Raw genomic sequence first — 16,061 nt, forward strand, 5'->3', positions numbered from 1 at the left:
CTCAGAGTCGCCATAGGCATAAGCTCGCAGTGAGGGCATCCGCCGTCAGCGAGCGCTAGAGCCGCATGTCCTTCACCCAGGCAGGAAACGCAGATGACATGGCGGTCCCCGTCGCTGAGTGGGGCTCGGCACGAGCCACAGGATGGACGAGACATCTTGAAAAAGACGCTCTGCTCTTTTAGAGAAGGAGTGTGAGTCGCGGCGGCGAACACACACAAAGCAATAAAAGGATATAACGCCGGATAGCGTAGCAGGAACGGTGGTTGAAGGCGGCGCGGCCAGCGACTCCAGGTACCGAACTCGTCCCGCTGAAATGCTGTTTCCACGGCGCGGCTTCTTCTCTCTGGATCCAGCGATGCGTGAGCTCCGCTGAAGAGATGAAAAACCGGTAAGCTAGCCTTTCGATGCTATATTTATAGCCCCAGGCCACGCCCGTTTCGGCGGGACGTGACGTATGGGGCGCGAAGCGCCCCCATTGGTGATGACGTCACGATAGGGCCTTATCGATAGGCTGCTGCAGTTGCCGCAGGGCAGCCAATAGGCGCGCGAGCTGTCTCGCCTATGTCTGCATGCTGCCGCAACGCGTTTTACATTATTTCAAAATTAAGGATAATTTTTTGGCTTCAGTATCTCGCGGAAAAGAGATTTCCCCTAGCGTAAGATATTACGCAGTACGAGAGTACCTCTCGTAAGAGAACCGAATTTTCTATTGATTTTCGTTCCACTTGGTGTTCATTTGTGGCAGTGAGAAACCGCCCTAAGAGTTTACTCATAAATTCTCGTCCTTATGTAAGTTATTCTTTTATTCTTCTGATCTGGGAAGTTTTGCTGCTTATCTAATAATGATGACAGCTTTGGTTTGGAGGTCACTGTTGGTCTTTGGTCAGTCGTAAATACCGGCTCCAGCCTGAAGCTGATATCACAAGCAAGTTGACCTCTGAATCGCACTTCTGTTATGTATGCAATAACTATAATAAGAGAAAGAAGCAGAAAAAAAGGGTAAATTACAACACACGCTGTGAAAGAATAAAAATGCATGAGGATCACTGAATGTCAAGATCAGATACGATTTTGATTCATCTATTTCAGAAAATGTTTGGTTGGGTTTTGAACCCTAGTCTTCTTGCATTCTAATCGAAAACTTGACCAACACATCTGACTTCTAGTTCTAACTATTTTCTTTTCTTTTTTTTTTCTCTTTGTTTTATCATGTTTTATCTTGCCAAGGCAAGTTGAGCCAAAACTGGCACTTAGGTCCCCTCATAAAAAATAGCAGTATGACACCCCAGTAGATGTCACAAATCATATAAACAGTCCTGAAGCTAAGTAAATTGTTTAATAACAAATTTTCTCTCAGTTTTAAGGCAAAGGTAAAACAAAACATCAGATAAAATTTTTAAGCAAATGTGTTTGTAAAAATAGAAGCTTACAGAGAAATGCATCTTGATGCTGTTCTATACCAGCACACATGACGATATACAACATGATAACAAAGAATTATGTGCATAAAATATTCTTTAGCCTTTCTGACTGTGTTTATGCTGTGATTTCCATTAGGGCAAAACCTTTCAACGCTTGATGACACAAATCTGGGTTGTCAGTCTGAAAGCCAAGTTCACTCAAAGTGCATTGAGTTAGCCTTCAACTTCTTGACCTGCTTTAAATTGTTAAATTCTTTAAAACACTATCCTGACTGCCAGTTTAGTGTGTTGCTTATAAGAGCAGCTTCTTCTGTCTGCTGAAGCCTTTCAGAACCAGGAAACGTGTTGTAAAATGCTGAAATGTTGAAATGTAGCTTTTCAAAGCAGCAGCCTGATCCAAATGTTTCTCCTGAGGCACTGGTGACATTTTCTGCAGTAAAAAACACACAAAGAAGGACTGTTAGGCACAATGTTTAATATTGTTTTCAGTACCAAACCATTTTTCTTTGCTTTTATCACCCTGACAACAAAATTCTAATGGATGTGAATCAAACGAAAAGAATGACGATGGGAAAACAACACATTTCACTGTGAAGTGTTGACATAAAATTCAACTTTGGTCATTATTTACCAAACTGGTATGATTTTCTATCCTCTGTAGAACATAAAAGAAAATATTTTGAGAGATGTCTCAGGTTTTTTTTTCTTCTTTTTTTTCTTTTTTGTCCAAAGTCAATGGTCACCAAAACTGTTTTGTTAGCAACATTTTTCAAAATACGTCTTTTGTGCTACATATAAGAAAGTCAGTCATTAAGTCAGTCAGTTTTTAATCAATTGACTCCCTTTGTATATATCATACGAGTTCTGAATATAAACTCTGCGTACTTGAAGATGCAACCGCTTCACACAGTCGGTGTGCCATTTAAAGATAAACATAATGTGCTCTGATGGGACTGCATGCTGAGAAAACTCAACGACACAATGGATCTACCAATACAACAAAATGAAGTCAAGCTGCGAGTGTATTCACACCCTGTGAAAAAGACAACTAAAAGCCTTGATAAGAAGAGTGTTTTTCATCTAACATCTTAACTCTTTCTTTCCATCTTTCGCCTCCTCCATCTTTCCTTCTCCTCCATTCTCAGGAGTATCCGGTGTCTGAGAAATATCATCCACTGGAACCTGATTACGGCATTTATCCTGCGAAATGCCACCTGGTTTGTGGTGCAGCTCACCATGAATCCAGAGGTGCATGAGAGCAATGTGGTGAGTAAACACATACGAAGACAAATATTCTCTCCTTCTCCTATTACCTTTCCTTTCAAAATTCACAAACAGTGCACCCATAATCTGTTATTCTTTCTCACAATATGTGCACACCCGCTCTTTTGTTCAATCCATTGTTCGTTCTCACTATTTCCCTCTCTTCAACCCGCTGCTATTCCCTCATTCTGTTGGCACACATGCAGAGAAACACAAGTTTGTTGATTGCATTCAAAAACCGTCCCTGACACCTGGGTCTCCGTTTCTGCACTCATTACAGGCGTGGAAATCTAACTGGCACTAGATGTGTATCTGTGGGTGTTTTGGGAGGAATGCAAACAGCTCATCGTCCACTATGCTTCCCTGAGAATTAATTACCCTCTACATTTCTGTGCTTCCTTAATCAACTCATCTGAGTCAAGCAATTAATTCATCTACCACCACGTCTATTTCAGTCCCAAAGGGCTCTACCATCTTACATTCAAATTCAACCATATACTCTATGATGCACATGGCTTTTCGGATGGTATCAGAGTTCGATTCCACCCTGTTTGTCCTTGATACTTATCTTTTGCTGTTGCCAAAGCATAATTTGTCTGTATTTTATGCAAGGGCCGACTTAATTGCCTCTTCATGCTAAGATTTTGCACAGCAGCACATTAATTCTACCTCTGAACTCCCCTAGAGAAAAACTTGCAAGGTGTTTTCAGACGGAAGTGGCTATTACACATTCCTCTAGGTCTGTATATAGATAGCAGTGGCCTGATTCTCCTAGTTTACATTCAAGTAAAGCTCCTTTGAGATGTTCAAAAGTGATAAGAAATTATTTGAAGACAAATGCTTACTATTGACCTGTCTAGATGAAATAAAATGAGCCTTCTTGGACAAAATGGGGAGTTGTCTGTTTAACTGTGAATAAAATTGTGTAAATACACAATGTCATTGATGCACTTGTGTTGAATCGTTCCAATTACGGTTCAAGCAAGTGATCCCAGTTGCCTTGTGGTTTATACAAAGAACATCTTGACTCATTCGATCCGCTTCGCTTAATGGGGTTGAGCTTTGCATGATCTTTTTTGCTGTATGTACAAGATGCATTCGTTTAGGAAAGGCTCACAAGTCAGAGCCAACTGCTTTTCATTTACTTTTATAGCGCAAAATGTCACATTTATTGTGAAAAGTGTCACTTTGTGGAGAATTTACACAATGCCAGTTAATGAAAGACATTGTTCCGTAAATAACTGCAAAATTAGCAATAAAGATCCTACAGAAGCTTGTAATCTCTACAAGGTCCTAAATTCCTGTCACACCAGGGGGCCTATTATGAAAGAGGGTTGTAAATTTCTAAATAAGTACTTCTGAGAGCTGGAAGGCTTTATGACTAAGAGAGCTTTTCATTTTTCCCACTATTTCACATGTTGAAATAAAATCGTTACCAGAATACATGTAATGGTCTATGGACTATTAGTTTGCTGATTAATGCCTGGAATAAATGAGTCTACAATAGTTTCTCAAGCCCCTATAAGGCTGATATAAGTGTTAGACTGAGATTTTGCATTCTCCTACAGATTGTGAGAAAAGTCACCCCCTTTAATGAGAAGCCTTAGGTCTGAAAGTTTATAATCTTTCAGTGACACTTGAATTTCCACTTCAGTCATAACTCACAGCTGTGATCTTCAATCTTGAGTCGAGAGTGACAGATTTTTTATCTTCTCGTGAGACAACATGACAGAGCTCAGTTATGAAATATGACCAAAACAAAAGAACGGAGGCTAGGATTAAACAGGATTAAACAGGGCGCTGACACACACAGAAGCCAGTATGACTGGCAAATATCAGGAGCGTCACAGCTTTTTCATCCAGCTGCAGTACTGTCATACTGTTTTTGATTATTTTTTTTTTCTTCTGTCAGTTGGTTTATTAATCAGCTTTGTTTATATGTGTATACAAAAAGTATATACCCTATATTGCAGAAGAACATTGGATCTCATTTCCTAAAAATAGCGTGGATTATTTTGCATTTGTATGCACAGGAGAACTTCTCACGAAAAATCTCCACCTAATTCACAACACGTTCGTATGCACATGAATTTGTTCTTAACATCGTTCTATTGTTAGGGAATTTGGAGTATTCTAAATGAGCGGCCACGTGCACAAGGTTATTCATTTGCATAAAACACGCCCAAACCATCTTCTTATAAGAGCTTTCCGCACACGCTTTCCTTAAAGCCTTTCGTCACACTGTTTGCAGACGCGCTCTCGCCCGATCCTCGAGCAATGCCAAGTGTGCCATTCTCACCAGTTCTCACAATAAACACCTTTTATACAGACCCAGATTACAGACCTCTCATTAGCCAGCTGTACATATGCGTATATCTGCGTTATTCAGAGAAACCTTGCAGCTGAAGGTTGTAACGCAGCTTTTCTTACTCTTAAACTCTATTTGATGGAATGTATTTAAGATGAAATTAAATTGTATTATTTCATAATTTTTGCAACATTAATTAATTCAACATACTTTAATATAATTATAGTCATGTTAGGATGAAATATAACTTTTATAACACGATTATAAGGCCGTACAGAGTAAGTGCTTTTTGTGTGGTTTCAGTTGTTGCTATATTTTTTCATAAATGTAGAATAACGTGGTAAAGTAAACAGCCTTTAATGATCTGGGTTAAATCATTAAATCCAGTTAAAAGTAGATCTACACGTTTCGGAAACACAGTCTTCACTGTAATCCCGAATAAATTGGCAAAACTCAAATAATTTGAGGTAATCAGTTACAGTTACAATTGCAAATTTTTATTTTGTACTCATATTTTTTTATTGCTCTTAATTTGAAATATTTGAGTAAGCTAATTCATACACAACTTAAAATGATCAGGGCTGCGTTTCCCAAAAGCATCGTAAGCCTAAGTTGTTCGTAAAAACGATCGTACGACTGATCTATACTGATCTATAACGATCTATTACGGTCTGTTTCCCAAAAGCATCGTAACTTAAGTAGCACTTAAAAATCATCGTAGATCTACGAGTGCTCTGGAGTAATCGTAAATCCCCAAGTGCATCGTAAGAAGACAGATTTATGAGGTCACCTGCAGGACAAACGGTAGATTACACTTTTATCTAGATTTAACAGATTACACTGCAAAGTGAGTACAAATATAAGGTTTTGATTGTACTTTTTTATTGTACACTTTATTGTACTTGTTTTTTGTTTAAATGAATGTATAAATTAAATAATAAAAAAGGGAAGAAAAAAATACGCATCTAAATTAAATGAATGAACAAAAAAACCAAAAAAAAACAAAAAAAACATAAAAGAACGAAGTAATGTGAGAAATATGCTTCAAAGACTGGGCAAAATCTGAAATAAAAAAATCTGTCAATGACTTGCGGACGTGCACGAAAACCAGCCATGTATTGGGCATTTCTTGGAGACCACCTTCCCTGATCCCCGGGTTGCAGTTAGTTTGCAATGTCCACACAGATGTTTTGTTTTTCCTTATTTGTATGGTGTCCTTTAAATCTGTTAAAAATAACATCTTTGTTTCGCTCTATCTCCTCTAAAATTAGGCCTACATTAATTTCATCTTTTTTGAAAGGTATCTTTTCTTGTTTGTTTTAATACATTTTGTCAGTAGGCTATCTCCGCCTGAATGTAGACTTTAGACTTGTCTTGATAATCCACAGATGACGATTATTAGGTTAAATCTAATAATTAAGGCTAAACGTTGTATTGACATTCTAAGCAAAAAATGTACTAATAAACATATCAGAGAATGTTTCTACAATGCCAAAAAAATAATACCTAGGGGGAAATTTTTCTGGAATGCTATTTTAATGAATATTAATTGGCAGAAGGCATGGCTTGTTCCTTTTAAATTTTGTGTCACAAATAAAATTAGAGAATTACATCTAAAAATACTACATAACATATACCCATCTAAGATGTACATTTCAAGATTTCTTGATATTGATAACAAATGTACTTTTTGTAAAAATGAACTTGAAAATGTAACCCATTTGTTTTATGGTTGTTCATACAGTAATGCATTTTGGAAAGAACTTGAGAATTATATATTATGTAAAACAAAACACAAAATCAACATTGAGGGGAAGAACATTATCACTTATTTTGATTTCAAAGAAAAGAAACTACGTACTATAGTAAACCTTTACATTTGTTTAGGCAAGTTTCATATCCATAAATGTAAATTCCAGAATTCTTCACCATCATTTAAGTTGTTTTTGATAGAGGTGGATTTTTATTTTAAGTCTCTTAAATTAATTACAAACAAGAAATGCATATCAGTAATGAACATTCATTCAGAAATGTTTAATGGATAATATGACACTAAACTATTTTTGTCATGGGATACAAATCTGTCACAAAATTTATTTGTCTTTATTGGTAACTTCATGTTTTTTTTTTTTTTTTTTGTTTTTTTTTTTACCTTTAACGTATTGTGTTGTTACTATTATAACGAATGTGAACTGGAAAGACTGAATTGTTGTTGTTATAATTTTAAATAAAAAAATAAAAAATAAATAAAAGGCTAAACGTTCAGAATACGATTCCATATAAGGTTATATTTAAGCACTTCGCGAATGGAAAGTGGTTTAAGCACTCACTCTCTCTCTCTCTCTCTCTCTCTCTCTCTCTATATATATATATATATATATATATATATATATATATATATATATGTGTATATATGTATGTATGTATAATAACAACACTGTTGTTATTATTACTTAAGTATTTACTGATAAACTATCTATTCATAGGGACTATTTCATTCATACACCTATAATATTTACAAAAAAAATCGAACACTTTAAAGATTATATATGAAACCTTATGATTTGTGCTGCAGTTAACGTTCTGCAGTGTTCTCTACTACGTTTGATCTGTCAAACCCATAAATATTTTGATATTCAGATAGGACCATCTGAGAGGTATTGTACTTCTGATAGTCCTGTCATGAGAAGCGATAACCCACTGGCTTTTATCATACTTTCATCTAAATCTGTTCCATCCCCCCCCCCACCATCTGTAATGTCCCTTCTTTTGGAGTAGAAAGGTTTTATCTCCTGCTTGGTGTTTGAACTCAGCTTCAATCATAAAGAGTAGACATTCCACACACACGTAATTACGCACAAGCTTTCATTTCCTCAAGCTATAAAAATAAAAGCATTTTAAAACAGATAATGCATACAAGAAGTGGTATGGTGATCTCCTAGTGTACAATTTAGGACAGTTTCTCATCTAACTTGATTTCTCTCATCGCTCTCAGATCTGGTGCAGGCTGGTCACAGCAGCGTATAATTATTTCCATGTGACCAACTTCTTCTGGATGTTTGGAGAGGGCTGCTATCTGCACACAGCCATAGTACTGACATACTCCACAGACAAACTGAGGAAATGGATGTTCATCTGTATAGGCTGGTGTAAGTATCCCATGATGCACAACTCTGGAAATGATCCAGATTTGGATCATGCACCTGTTTCATAGAATTACCCTGAACATGTCCGTTTGCTTTAAAGTTAACGTGACACACAATACACAACCCATATTACGTACATAATCTAAAGTATTGCTGTGTCACATAGCATATGTAGGGTTGGATTTAAGACATCAGTGAAAGAGGAAAGTAGTTTTGATTAAAGATTGAACAATTCTGTCATCATTTACTCACCCTTGTGTTGTTCCAAACCCGTAAGACTTCGGAACACAAATGAAGATATTTGTTATAAAATCTGAGCCAGTTCTGTACTCTCCATTGACAGCTACGCAACTACCACTTTGACACTTCAAAGGGTTCATAAAGAGATTGTAAAACTAATCTATATGAATTTAGCGGTTTAGTTCAAATTGTCTGAAGAGACACGATTGCTTCATATGCTGAACAGATTTAATTTGGCCTTTTATTCACATTAAAACATTGATCAGTGAACATACTGTAAACAGAAGCTCAACCATACCTGCTTGACACGTGAGAATAAACCTCTTGTGGAAGCTCAACCAAGCTGCATAACACAAGAATGAACCTGGTTCTCACACGTCAAGTGAACATGCTTGAGCTTTCATTTATCATAACTGATGTGTGCTTTGATGAATGTTTATATGTGAATAAAAGCCTAAACTAAATCTGTTCATCATATAAAGCGATAGTGTCTCTTCAGAAAATGTGGACTAATCCACTCAATTCATATGGATTAGTTTTACAAATCTCTTTATTTTTTATTTTTTGGAAGCGTCAAATTGGTAGTTGCGTAGCTGTCAATGAAGGGACAGAAATATCTTCATTTGTGTTCCGAAGATAAATGAAAGTAGAGTAAATTATATATATTTTTTAAAAGAGTAATTAATGACAGAATAAAAATTTTGGGTGAACTAACCCTTTAAAGGCAACAGAAAATCAGAACTGACCTGTTTTTGCTTTCTTAGTTCATGTAATGCACAATCCTGATCTTGCTGTGTTTGTCACCTTAAAGTACATCATTGATTAAATTACTTTTGATTAATAACTTGAAAAAGAGACACAGCTACAGTAGTAGATAATTACACTAATGAGGACTGCAATTTGATCAGGTTCTCTTGTGAACCATGGGCGAGTTATTATGCGAAAAAAAAAAAGCCTTGGATTTTCCTCATTAAAAATGCATTGCAAATGAGTCATTGCCGAGGATTTATCACACAGTCCCTTAATAGTATCAATTATACTGTTTGTACAATGTCTTTGATTTTCAAAGTAAGTGAGTGGAAATTTGCTCTGCTTTTTTCCAAAGGTATTCCATTCCCCATTATTGTCGCATGGGCAATTGGCAAGCTGTACTATGACAATGAAAAGTGAGTTTGCTGACGCTTTCTGTCATTTTCTTCCTTTTTTATCTCTGTATAATATCTGCATTTTACTCTACTCACACAAACTCACTCACCTCATTTACAATAAAAGCAATTAAAGGTTAGATTAACCCCAATTATCTCCATCATCTACCCTCGTCTTGCTCATTAAACAATCGATACACGGTAAAGCCAGAGAAGCGTTCTGTAAGTGATGCTAATTAACACCTGCTACTCACGGAATTGATGATTGACACTGATGTAAACATCCCAGTTCAACAGTTCAATAGTAGTCAAGACTTGATATATACAGTTAAAAGATCTTCTAAATAAAAAGACACTTTATAATAAATCGAACAACTGACTAACAAACGAACATTTATTTTATTAGACACTTTTAAAGAATGGATTAGGGTGGATATTCTACTAAAGCCCACATTAACTTCGTTAGTCCCAAGATGGGACACTACAAAGAAACGATGTGTCATTGTGAAAAATGAAAATTTATTCATATTAAATTGTGGTAGAGGGGTATATAATGTCCATTGTCCAGGCTTTATATTTGGGGTTAAATGCATGAAATATGGCATTATTGTAATTATCTGAAAATATTTTCTCCATTTTTGCAGATTTACTGTCTTCTGCACGTGAAATACTAATAGTTTTACCATGTATAATATGAATTAAATAATAGTTACATTAATTCGATTTATTGTGCCATTATGTCACAAGTAAGTAGGGAGTGTGTAATAATTTGTGGATGGATGGATGGATGGATGGATGGATGGATGGATGGATGGATGGATGGATGGATGGATGGATGGATGGATGGATGGATGGATGGATGGATGGATGGATGGATGGATGGATGGATGGATGGATGGATGGATGGATGGATGGATGGATGGATGGATGGATGGATGGTTTGGATGGATGGATGTTTTGGATGGATGATTGGATGGAAGGATGATGGGTGGATGCATGGATCGATGGATCGATGGATAAAAAGTGAACTTTTTATTTCCTTTAGACTGTGTATAGAAATGAAGAAACATTGGCAAATTTAAACTTAATATGTGAATTGTTGTTAAACAGAGCCTATGAGGTGCTACCAAACTAAACAAATTAAAAAGTCTCTCTTAACAGTCCTTAACACCTCTTTAATTTACCTTCTCACTTACATCTGCTGAACACTGTGGAGCAGCGCTTCACCACTGTTGCATTGTGAGCCAAAAATGGGTCACAGCTCTGCACAGAAAGGAAAAAACAATGCTAAATGCTAATTACAAAATGCAGCTAACCATACAAGTGTACACAGATTATGTTGTTAATATCAATGGCTGTACAGCTACTCCGGGTGTTCAGTTTTGAAAATGTATTCATCCCTTGGTAGAGGCTTGCCAGATTAGTCTAGCCCTTAACCAACTGCCTAAACCAAATTCATCTCAATGTCATTTTCTTTGACCTTAAGAGCAAACCCAAACCAGATGTAGATGACCCCAGAAAAGTATTTAAAAAAAATTAAATAAAAAAAAGATGAATTTGTGCATCTCTTTGGTTGAGCTCCACAAATGACAGCATTTTGCCATTTAGACGTATCCCCAAAAGCCAGATGTTTCTCCCTTCCTGTAAAACTGACACACTCAGCCGAGACAGTCTTGATTATGCCGTGTACCCAACTGAAACTGTAAGATTAACAAATCTGGTGCATATCTGCCCTTGGGACACACTTTCCTTCTCTTCCTTGCTTTGTTTCTTTCTTTTCTTTTTATGGAAAAGCTTCTTTTTAGATATTTTCCAGTGGATCGTCTTTAATCACTTTACTGAACTTGTTTTACTAGGCTTGTTTAATCATTGTACTATAACAATAAACATTTATCTCCAAATCCATTTTTATTGTTACATGCATAAACAGTTACGCTGTATGAAGAAACAGGCTCAAAATATTATATATACTTTATAATAATTTTAGGTGCTTCATCATTAGGTAAGGGATCTTACTCTTTCTGTGCAGGTGCTGGTTTGGGAAGCGGGCCGGCATTTACACTGATTATATTTACCAGGGTCCCATGATACTGGTCCTACTGGTGAGTCAGCACAGTCTTGATTCATGTCCACTTACACAAACGTTTCATGAGATTTGGTGTGTACAAGTAATTTAGCATTTTTTATTTGTTTGGTGCTTCCTCTTTCGCATGAGTCTCATTATGTCTTCCATGATTTATGTGTGTAATTTCATATTGATGATAATTCATATTTGCCATTATAGTGTGTAAAATCGAGTGCCTTTTCTCTCCATCTTTCTCTCCATCTCTAGATTAATTTCATTTTTCTCTTCAACATTGTGAGGATCCTGATGACTAAACTGAGGGCCTCCACTACCTCAGAGACCATTCAGTACAGGTGAGATAGATTATTCAGCACAGACAGATCCCAAAAGAAAGGTTGCTCATTGTAGGGCTAGGAGACTTCATGCAGAAACATAAAATGCCCCTGCCACATAGGTTTTAATTTATTAAACATTTTGGCTAATTAAACTAGGCTGTTACCTACCAAATGAGTTTAGTAGTACTCTTAGCAATATACACTACCATTCAAAGGTTTTTGAAAAAGCTGCACTTAGCATTTATTTGATCAAAAATAGAGTAAAACAGTAATATTGTTATAATTATTATTATGATTTTAAAAAAAACAGTTTTCTTTTGGAATATTTTTAAAGATGTAATTTATTCCTGTGATGGCAAAGCTGAATTTTCAGCCTCATTACTCCAGTCTTCAGTGTCACATGATCCTTCAGAAATCATTCTAATAAGCACTGATGCTCAGGAAAAATGTCATCAATGTTGAAAAAGGTTGTGCTGCTTAATATTTTTGTGGAAACCATGATCATTTATTTCAGGATCCTTTGATGAATAGAAAGTTCAAAAGACCAGCATTACTATAGATGGCTGATGAGTAAAAGATGACACCAAACATGGTACTGTATTTTACAAAGTTTAAAGCCAAAATTCTGGATAATTTCCCTCAAAATGAGTGTAGAAAATGTTACTTTACCTCAGACGCTTATCCTAAACTCCTTATGTGAAATAATAATGAGTACAAAAGGATAGGATAGTAGACAACTGCTGGCATACAGTAAGAATTTAGAGATAGAATATTAATCTGGAAAGCATAACTCTATTGTGTAAGCAAATTTTGCAGTGTTGGGCTGCTCGGAGACTCTGGCTAACAGAGCAGTTTTAATAGGTACACACTGTTTACACTATATGGGTAAATCATATAAATGGCTTACATCTAGTTGCCTCTGCATATTAAAATGTGATATTTTAACATCCAAAACATTGCACGCTGTGATTTGGCTTTCCTGTTGGGTAGATGGAGGAGGATGAGCAGACTGAGATGCTGAATTTAATCATGTTTTGTGTCTGTTCTGAGTTCTGGAACTTTATAATAAGCTGTTAGTTGCTGTGCCAAACTGTTGTGTAAAAAAGAGAGGAAGGGATTGATGGATGATTGATATGTTGAGGATCTCTCTCTCTCTCTCTCTCTCTCTCTCTCTCTCTCTCTCTCTCTCTCTCTCTCTCTCTCTCTCTCTCTGTGTTTGATACTCATATTCCCTTCAGCTATGACTAATGTCCTTTACAGTCAGTCAGTCAGCCATAGCAAATGCAATACATACTGATTAAGCCAGATTCATCTCAATGTCATAGCGTTGAACTCTTTGTATATCAGCAACTGTGGTGTTACTCTGTGTATCATTATTCAGACATCACCTGGCTAAAAATATTATATTAATTATATTTTATGTAGAATATATTGCTAAATTTATGTTTAATCTAATAATATTTGTCAATCAAATGGAAATCAGGGCTCAGTTGCATAAACTTAGCCTCTATGTTAAGTCTTAAGAACAAGTTTGACCAACTATAGTAGCAGTTAGAGGAGAGGTAATCTGTCTTACTTACAAATTAGACCAATTTTACTTTTTATACAAAGTAAGGATCAGTCTTGAAGAAAAAAATTTGATGACATAGGGATTTCCAGATTTACTAAACAGGGCAAATTAGTGTGATAGCACAATCCCATAAAATGCAGATGGGAGTGGAAAGTTCTGCAGGTGATTTACTGACGATGTGAATGCAAACATTAAAGAACACAGACCAAGAGCAGCGCAAATTAGCGTCTGGTCTAAGACATGCTTTTTCGGGGGTGTTAAACAATGGCGCAAATACCAGTAAATTGACTAGCGGAATTCTTAGAAAATCACTTTGATTCATTTAAATACTCTCCTCCCATTAATTTAGTGTCTGAAAGGCAAACGTATACAAATGCATTATGCAATAAGGTCAGCTGCAAAAATAAAACTCTTCATGCCTTTTCAGTGCTATTTATTTTTAACAAATCAGAAGAGTGAAGTTAGGCACTCTGGAAAGAGTTAACTGATCAAAACTGTACTGTGAAAGTTTTTACAAATCACATAGTGATGTTAGGCAGTCTGGAAAGGGTTAACTGACTAAAACTGTACTGTGAAACCTTTCACAAATCAGAATAGTGAAGCGAAGGACTCAGAAAAATAGGCAATCTTCATGTCTAACGTCTATTTCCAATAAACACGCAGACCTGCATTAATACAAAATCACTTGTTTTAGATTGAGCCTGATTTCTGAAAACTTTTTCAGTGTTTCTCAATGCTCTTTTTCTAGTGTAATAATGAAAAAACATAAAATCAGTAATGAAGCTATTAAGTCGCGTGCAGCGTTTACAACAGGTTTCTCTACTCCTAAATGTTTCTGTGTGTGTGCTGCACGATCTCTGATCGCTGTGAAAGCGAATGACGTCATAGCTTTATGAATGCAGGCTCCAATGCGCCCAGACCCATATGCACATGCATGCCCTGCATACCCAGATGCTGATCCACTGCTACCGACATTGTAACAATACAAAGCAGGTTGAAAATCAGAGAAGTTACACTGTAAATGTAAATGCTGGCATTAAGATTAGATTGCACTAAACTTATTTCCTCTAAAGCCTGTCTTAACATATCTTTAAAACATTAAAGCTGTGTCTATTTTTTTGCAGGTTCTGGAAACCTGTTTGTATGTTTTATTGTTTTATTAAAACTAGTAGGGCAGAAATTACAGCAGTTTTGCAATATCTGAGACATGACTTTTATTTATAAGTCTGGTTTCCATATTCTCATCTCTTCTTCTCTGAATCTCACAGGAAAGCAGTAAAAGCCACACTGGTTCTTCTGCCCCTGCTGGGTATCACATACATGCTGTTCTTCGTCAACCCTGGCGAGGATGAGATCTCACAGATTGTCTTCATATACTTCAACTCTTTCCTTGAGTCCTTTCAGGTAAACAAGCACAGTTTTTACCCATATTAATTGTGATAAAAACAGATCCGAATCTGATCTTTACAACTCGGAGGTGGAAATTCTGAGAATGAATTGTACCCACTAATAAGAGTTGTTTATTTGCACATGCTGTCTTTTACCAAAAAAAGTGCTGCTGAGTTAATGAATAAGTCTGAATAAGTCACTAATAAGCCTAATTTGCATTGAATATAATGACAATGACAGAATCTAAATATACGGCTCAGTGCTATTTAAGTGCATTTAGCTCTTGGTTAAAATGGATTGCAGATGCTTAATGAATAAGATGCAGGTTTTGTGCTGAAACATCACATACTGAAGTGATGCAGCTCTTGCTACTAATCACTAAATGCATTTGTTTTTGCAAAAAACAATCAGGTCAAACCAGTTCGTTTTCTATGAAGTCTAGCCCACGTGTTCGGAAACGGTCATTCCATTTCCTTGTGCTGCATTTCTCACATCAGTCGACAGTTGTTCATGTCACCCAAAGCACACAAGGTCAACTCTATCCCCTGTTTTGCACCATTTGCTTCCTGGTGTGACCCGGGGGTCTCTCATGAATGTCGAAGCCATGTTTTCCACAGATTCATCTGGCCCCACATCTGTCCAAATCCTCATGGGAATGATAATTCATCTGTGCAGAAAATTGTATGTTAGGGTGCTCTCGTTAGACAAACATGCTGAACGGTTTATTAATCTAAAACATGCTGAAACGGATCTTATGCTGAAAAGTATCTTATTAATAAAATAACCTAAAATTAAGATTTGAGGAGGTCCTTTTTAGGTATTTTAAACACTTTGACATTGGAAAGAAATTAATCAAAAATAGATTTGTATATTATTACATTTTATAAAAAAGCTCTAAGCTTACTTAATGTTAAAAACAGCAAATGTTGATATACTAATAAGGCCGATCATTTAATAATGGATAAATAAATTTAAAAAAACACCAAGTTCTGGCATGAAACTCTAGATGGCGCTGGCTGATAGGTCCTTGACTCAATTTGGTAGCTATCGCATCATCATCTATAGCGCAGCTGATTGGTTGCTGTTACTGACAACTACAAAATGTTTTATAACTACCTGAATTAATCACGGATTACAGTAAGAATACTAATAAAGCATTTGTTAACACACTGAGTAACT

The 16,061-nt window shown here is 36.3% G+C and overlaps 1 protein-coding gene across 2 annotated transcripts in view; it reads left to right on the forward strand.

Moving 5' to 3' along the window:
• crhr1 (corticotropin releasing hormone receptor 1) overlaps positions 1–16,061 on the forward strand; it is a 136,334-nt gene that overhangs the window by 110,859 nt on the left and 9,414 nt on the right. For both annotated transcript variants that reach the window (XM_082184077.1, XM_082184078.1), the window contains 6 exons: positions 2,567–2,687; positions 7,988–8,141; positions 9,484–9,544; positions 11,553–11,625; positions 11,856–11,941; positions 14,762–14,897. In XM_082184077.1, the coding sequence (XP_082040203.1) occupies positions 2,567–2,687; positions 7,988–8,141; positions 9,484–9,544; positions 11,553–11,625; positions 11,856–11,941; positions 14,762–14,897 (631 nt within the window). The remainder of the gene's footprint in view (positions 1–2,566; positions 2,688–7,987; positions 8,142–9,483; positions 9,545–11,552; positions 11,626–11,855; positions 11,942–14,761; positions 14,898–16,061) is intronic.

Source organism: Leuciscus leuciscus (assembly GCF_965113295.1).
Source record: "Leuciscus leuciscus genome assembly, chromosome: 1".
Taxonomy (NCBI): Eukaryota; Metazoa; Chordata; class Actinopteri; order Cypriniformes; family Leuciscidae; genus Leuciscus; species Leuciscus leuciscus.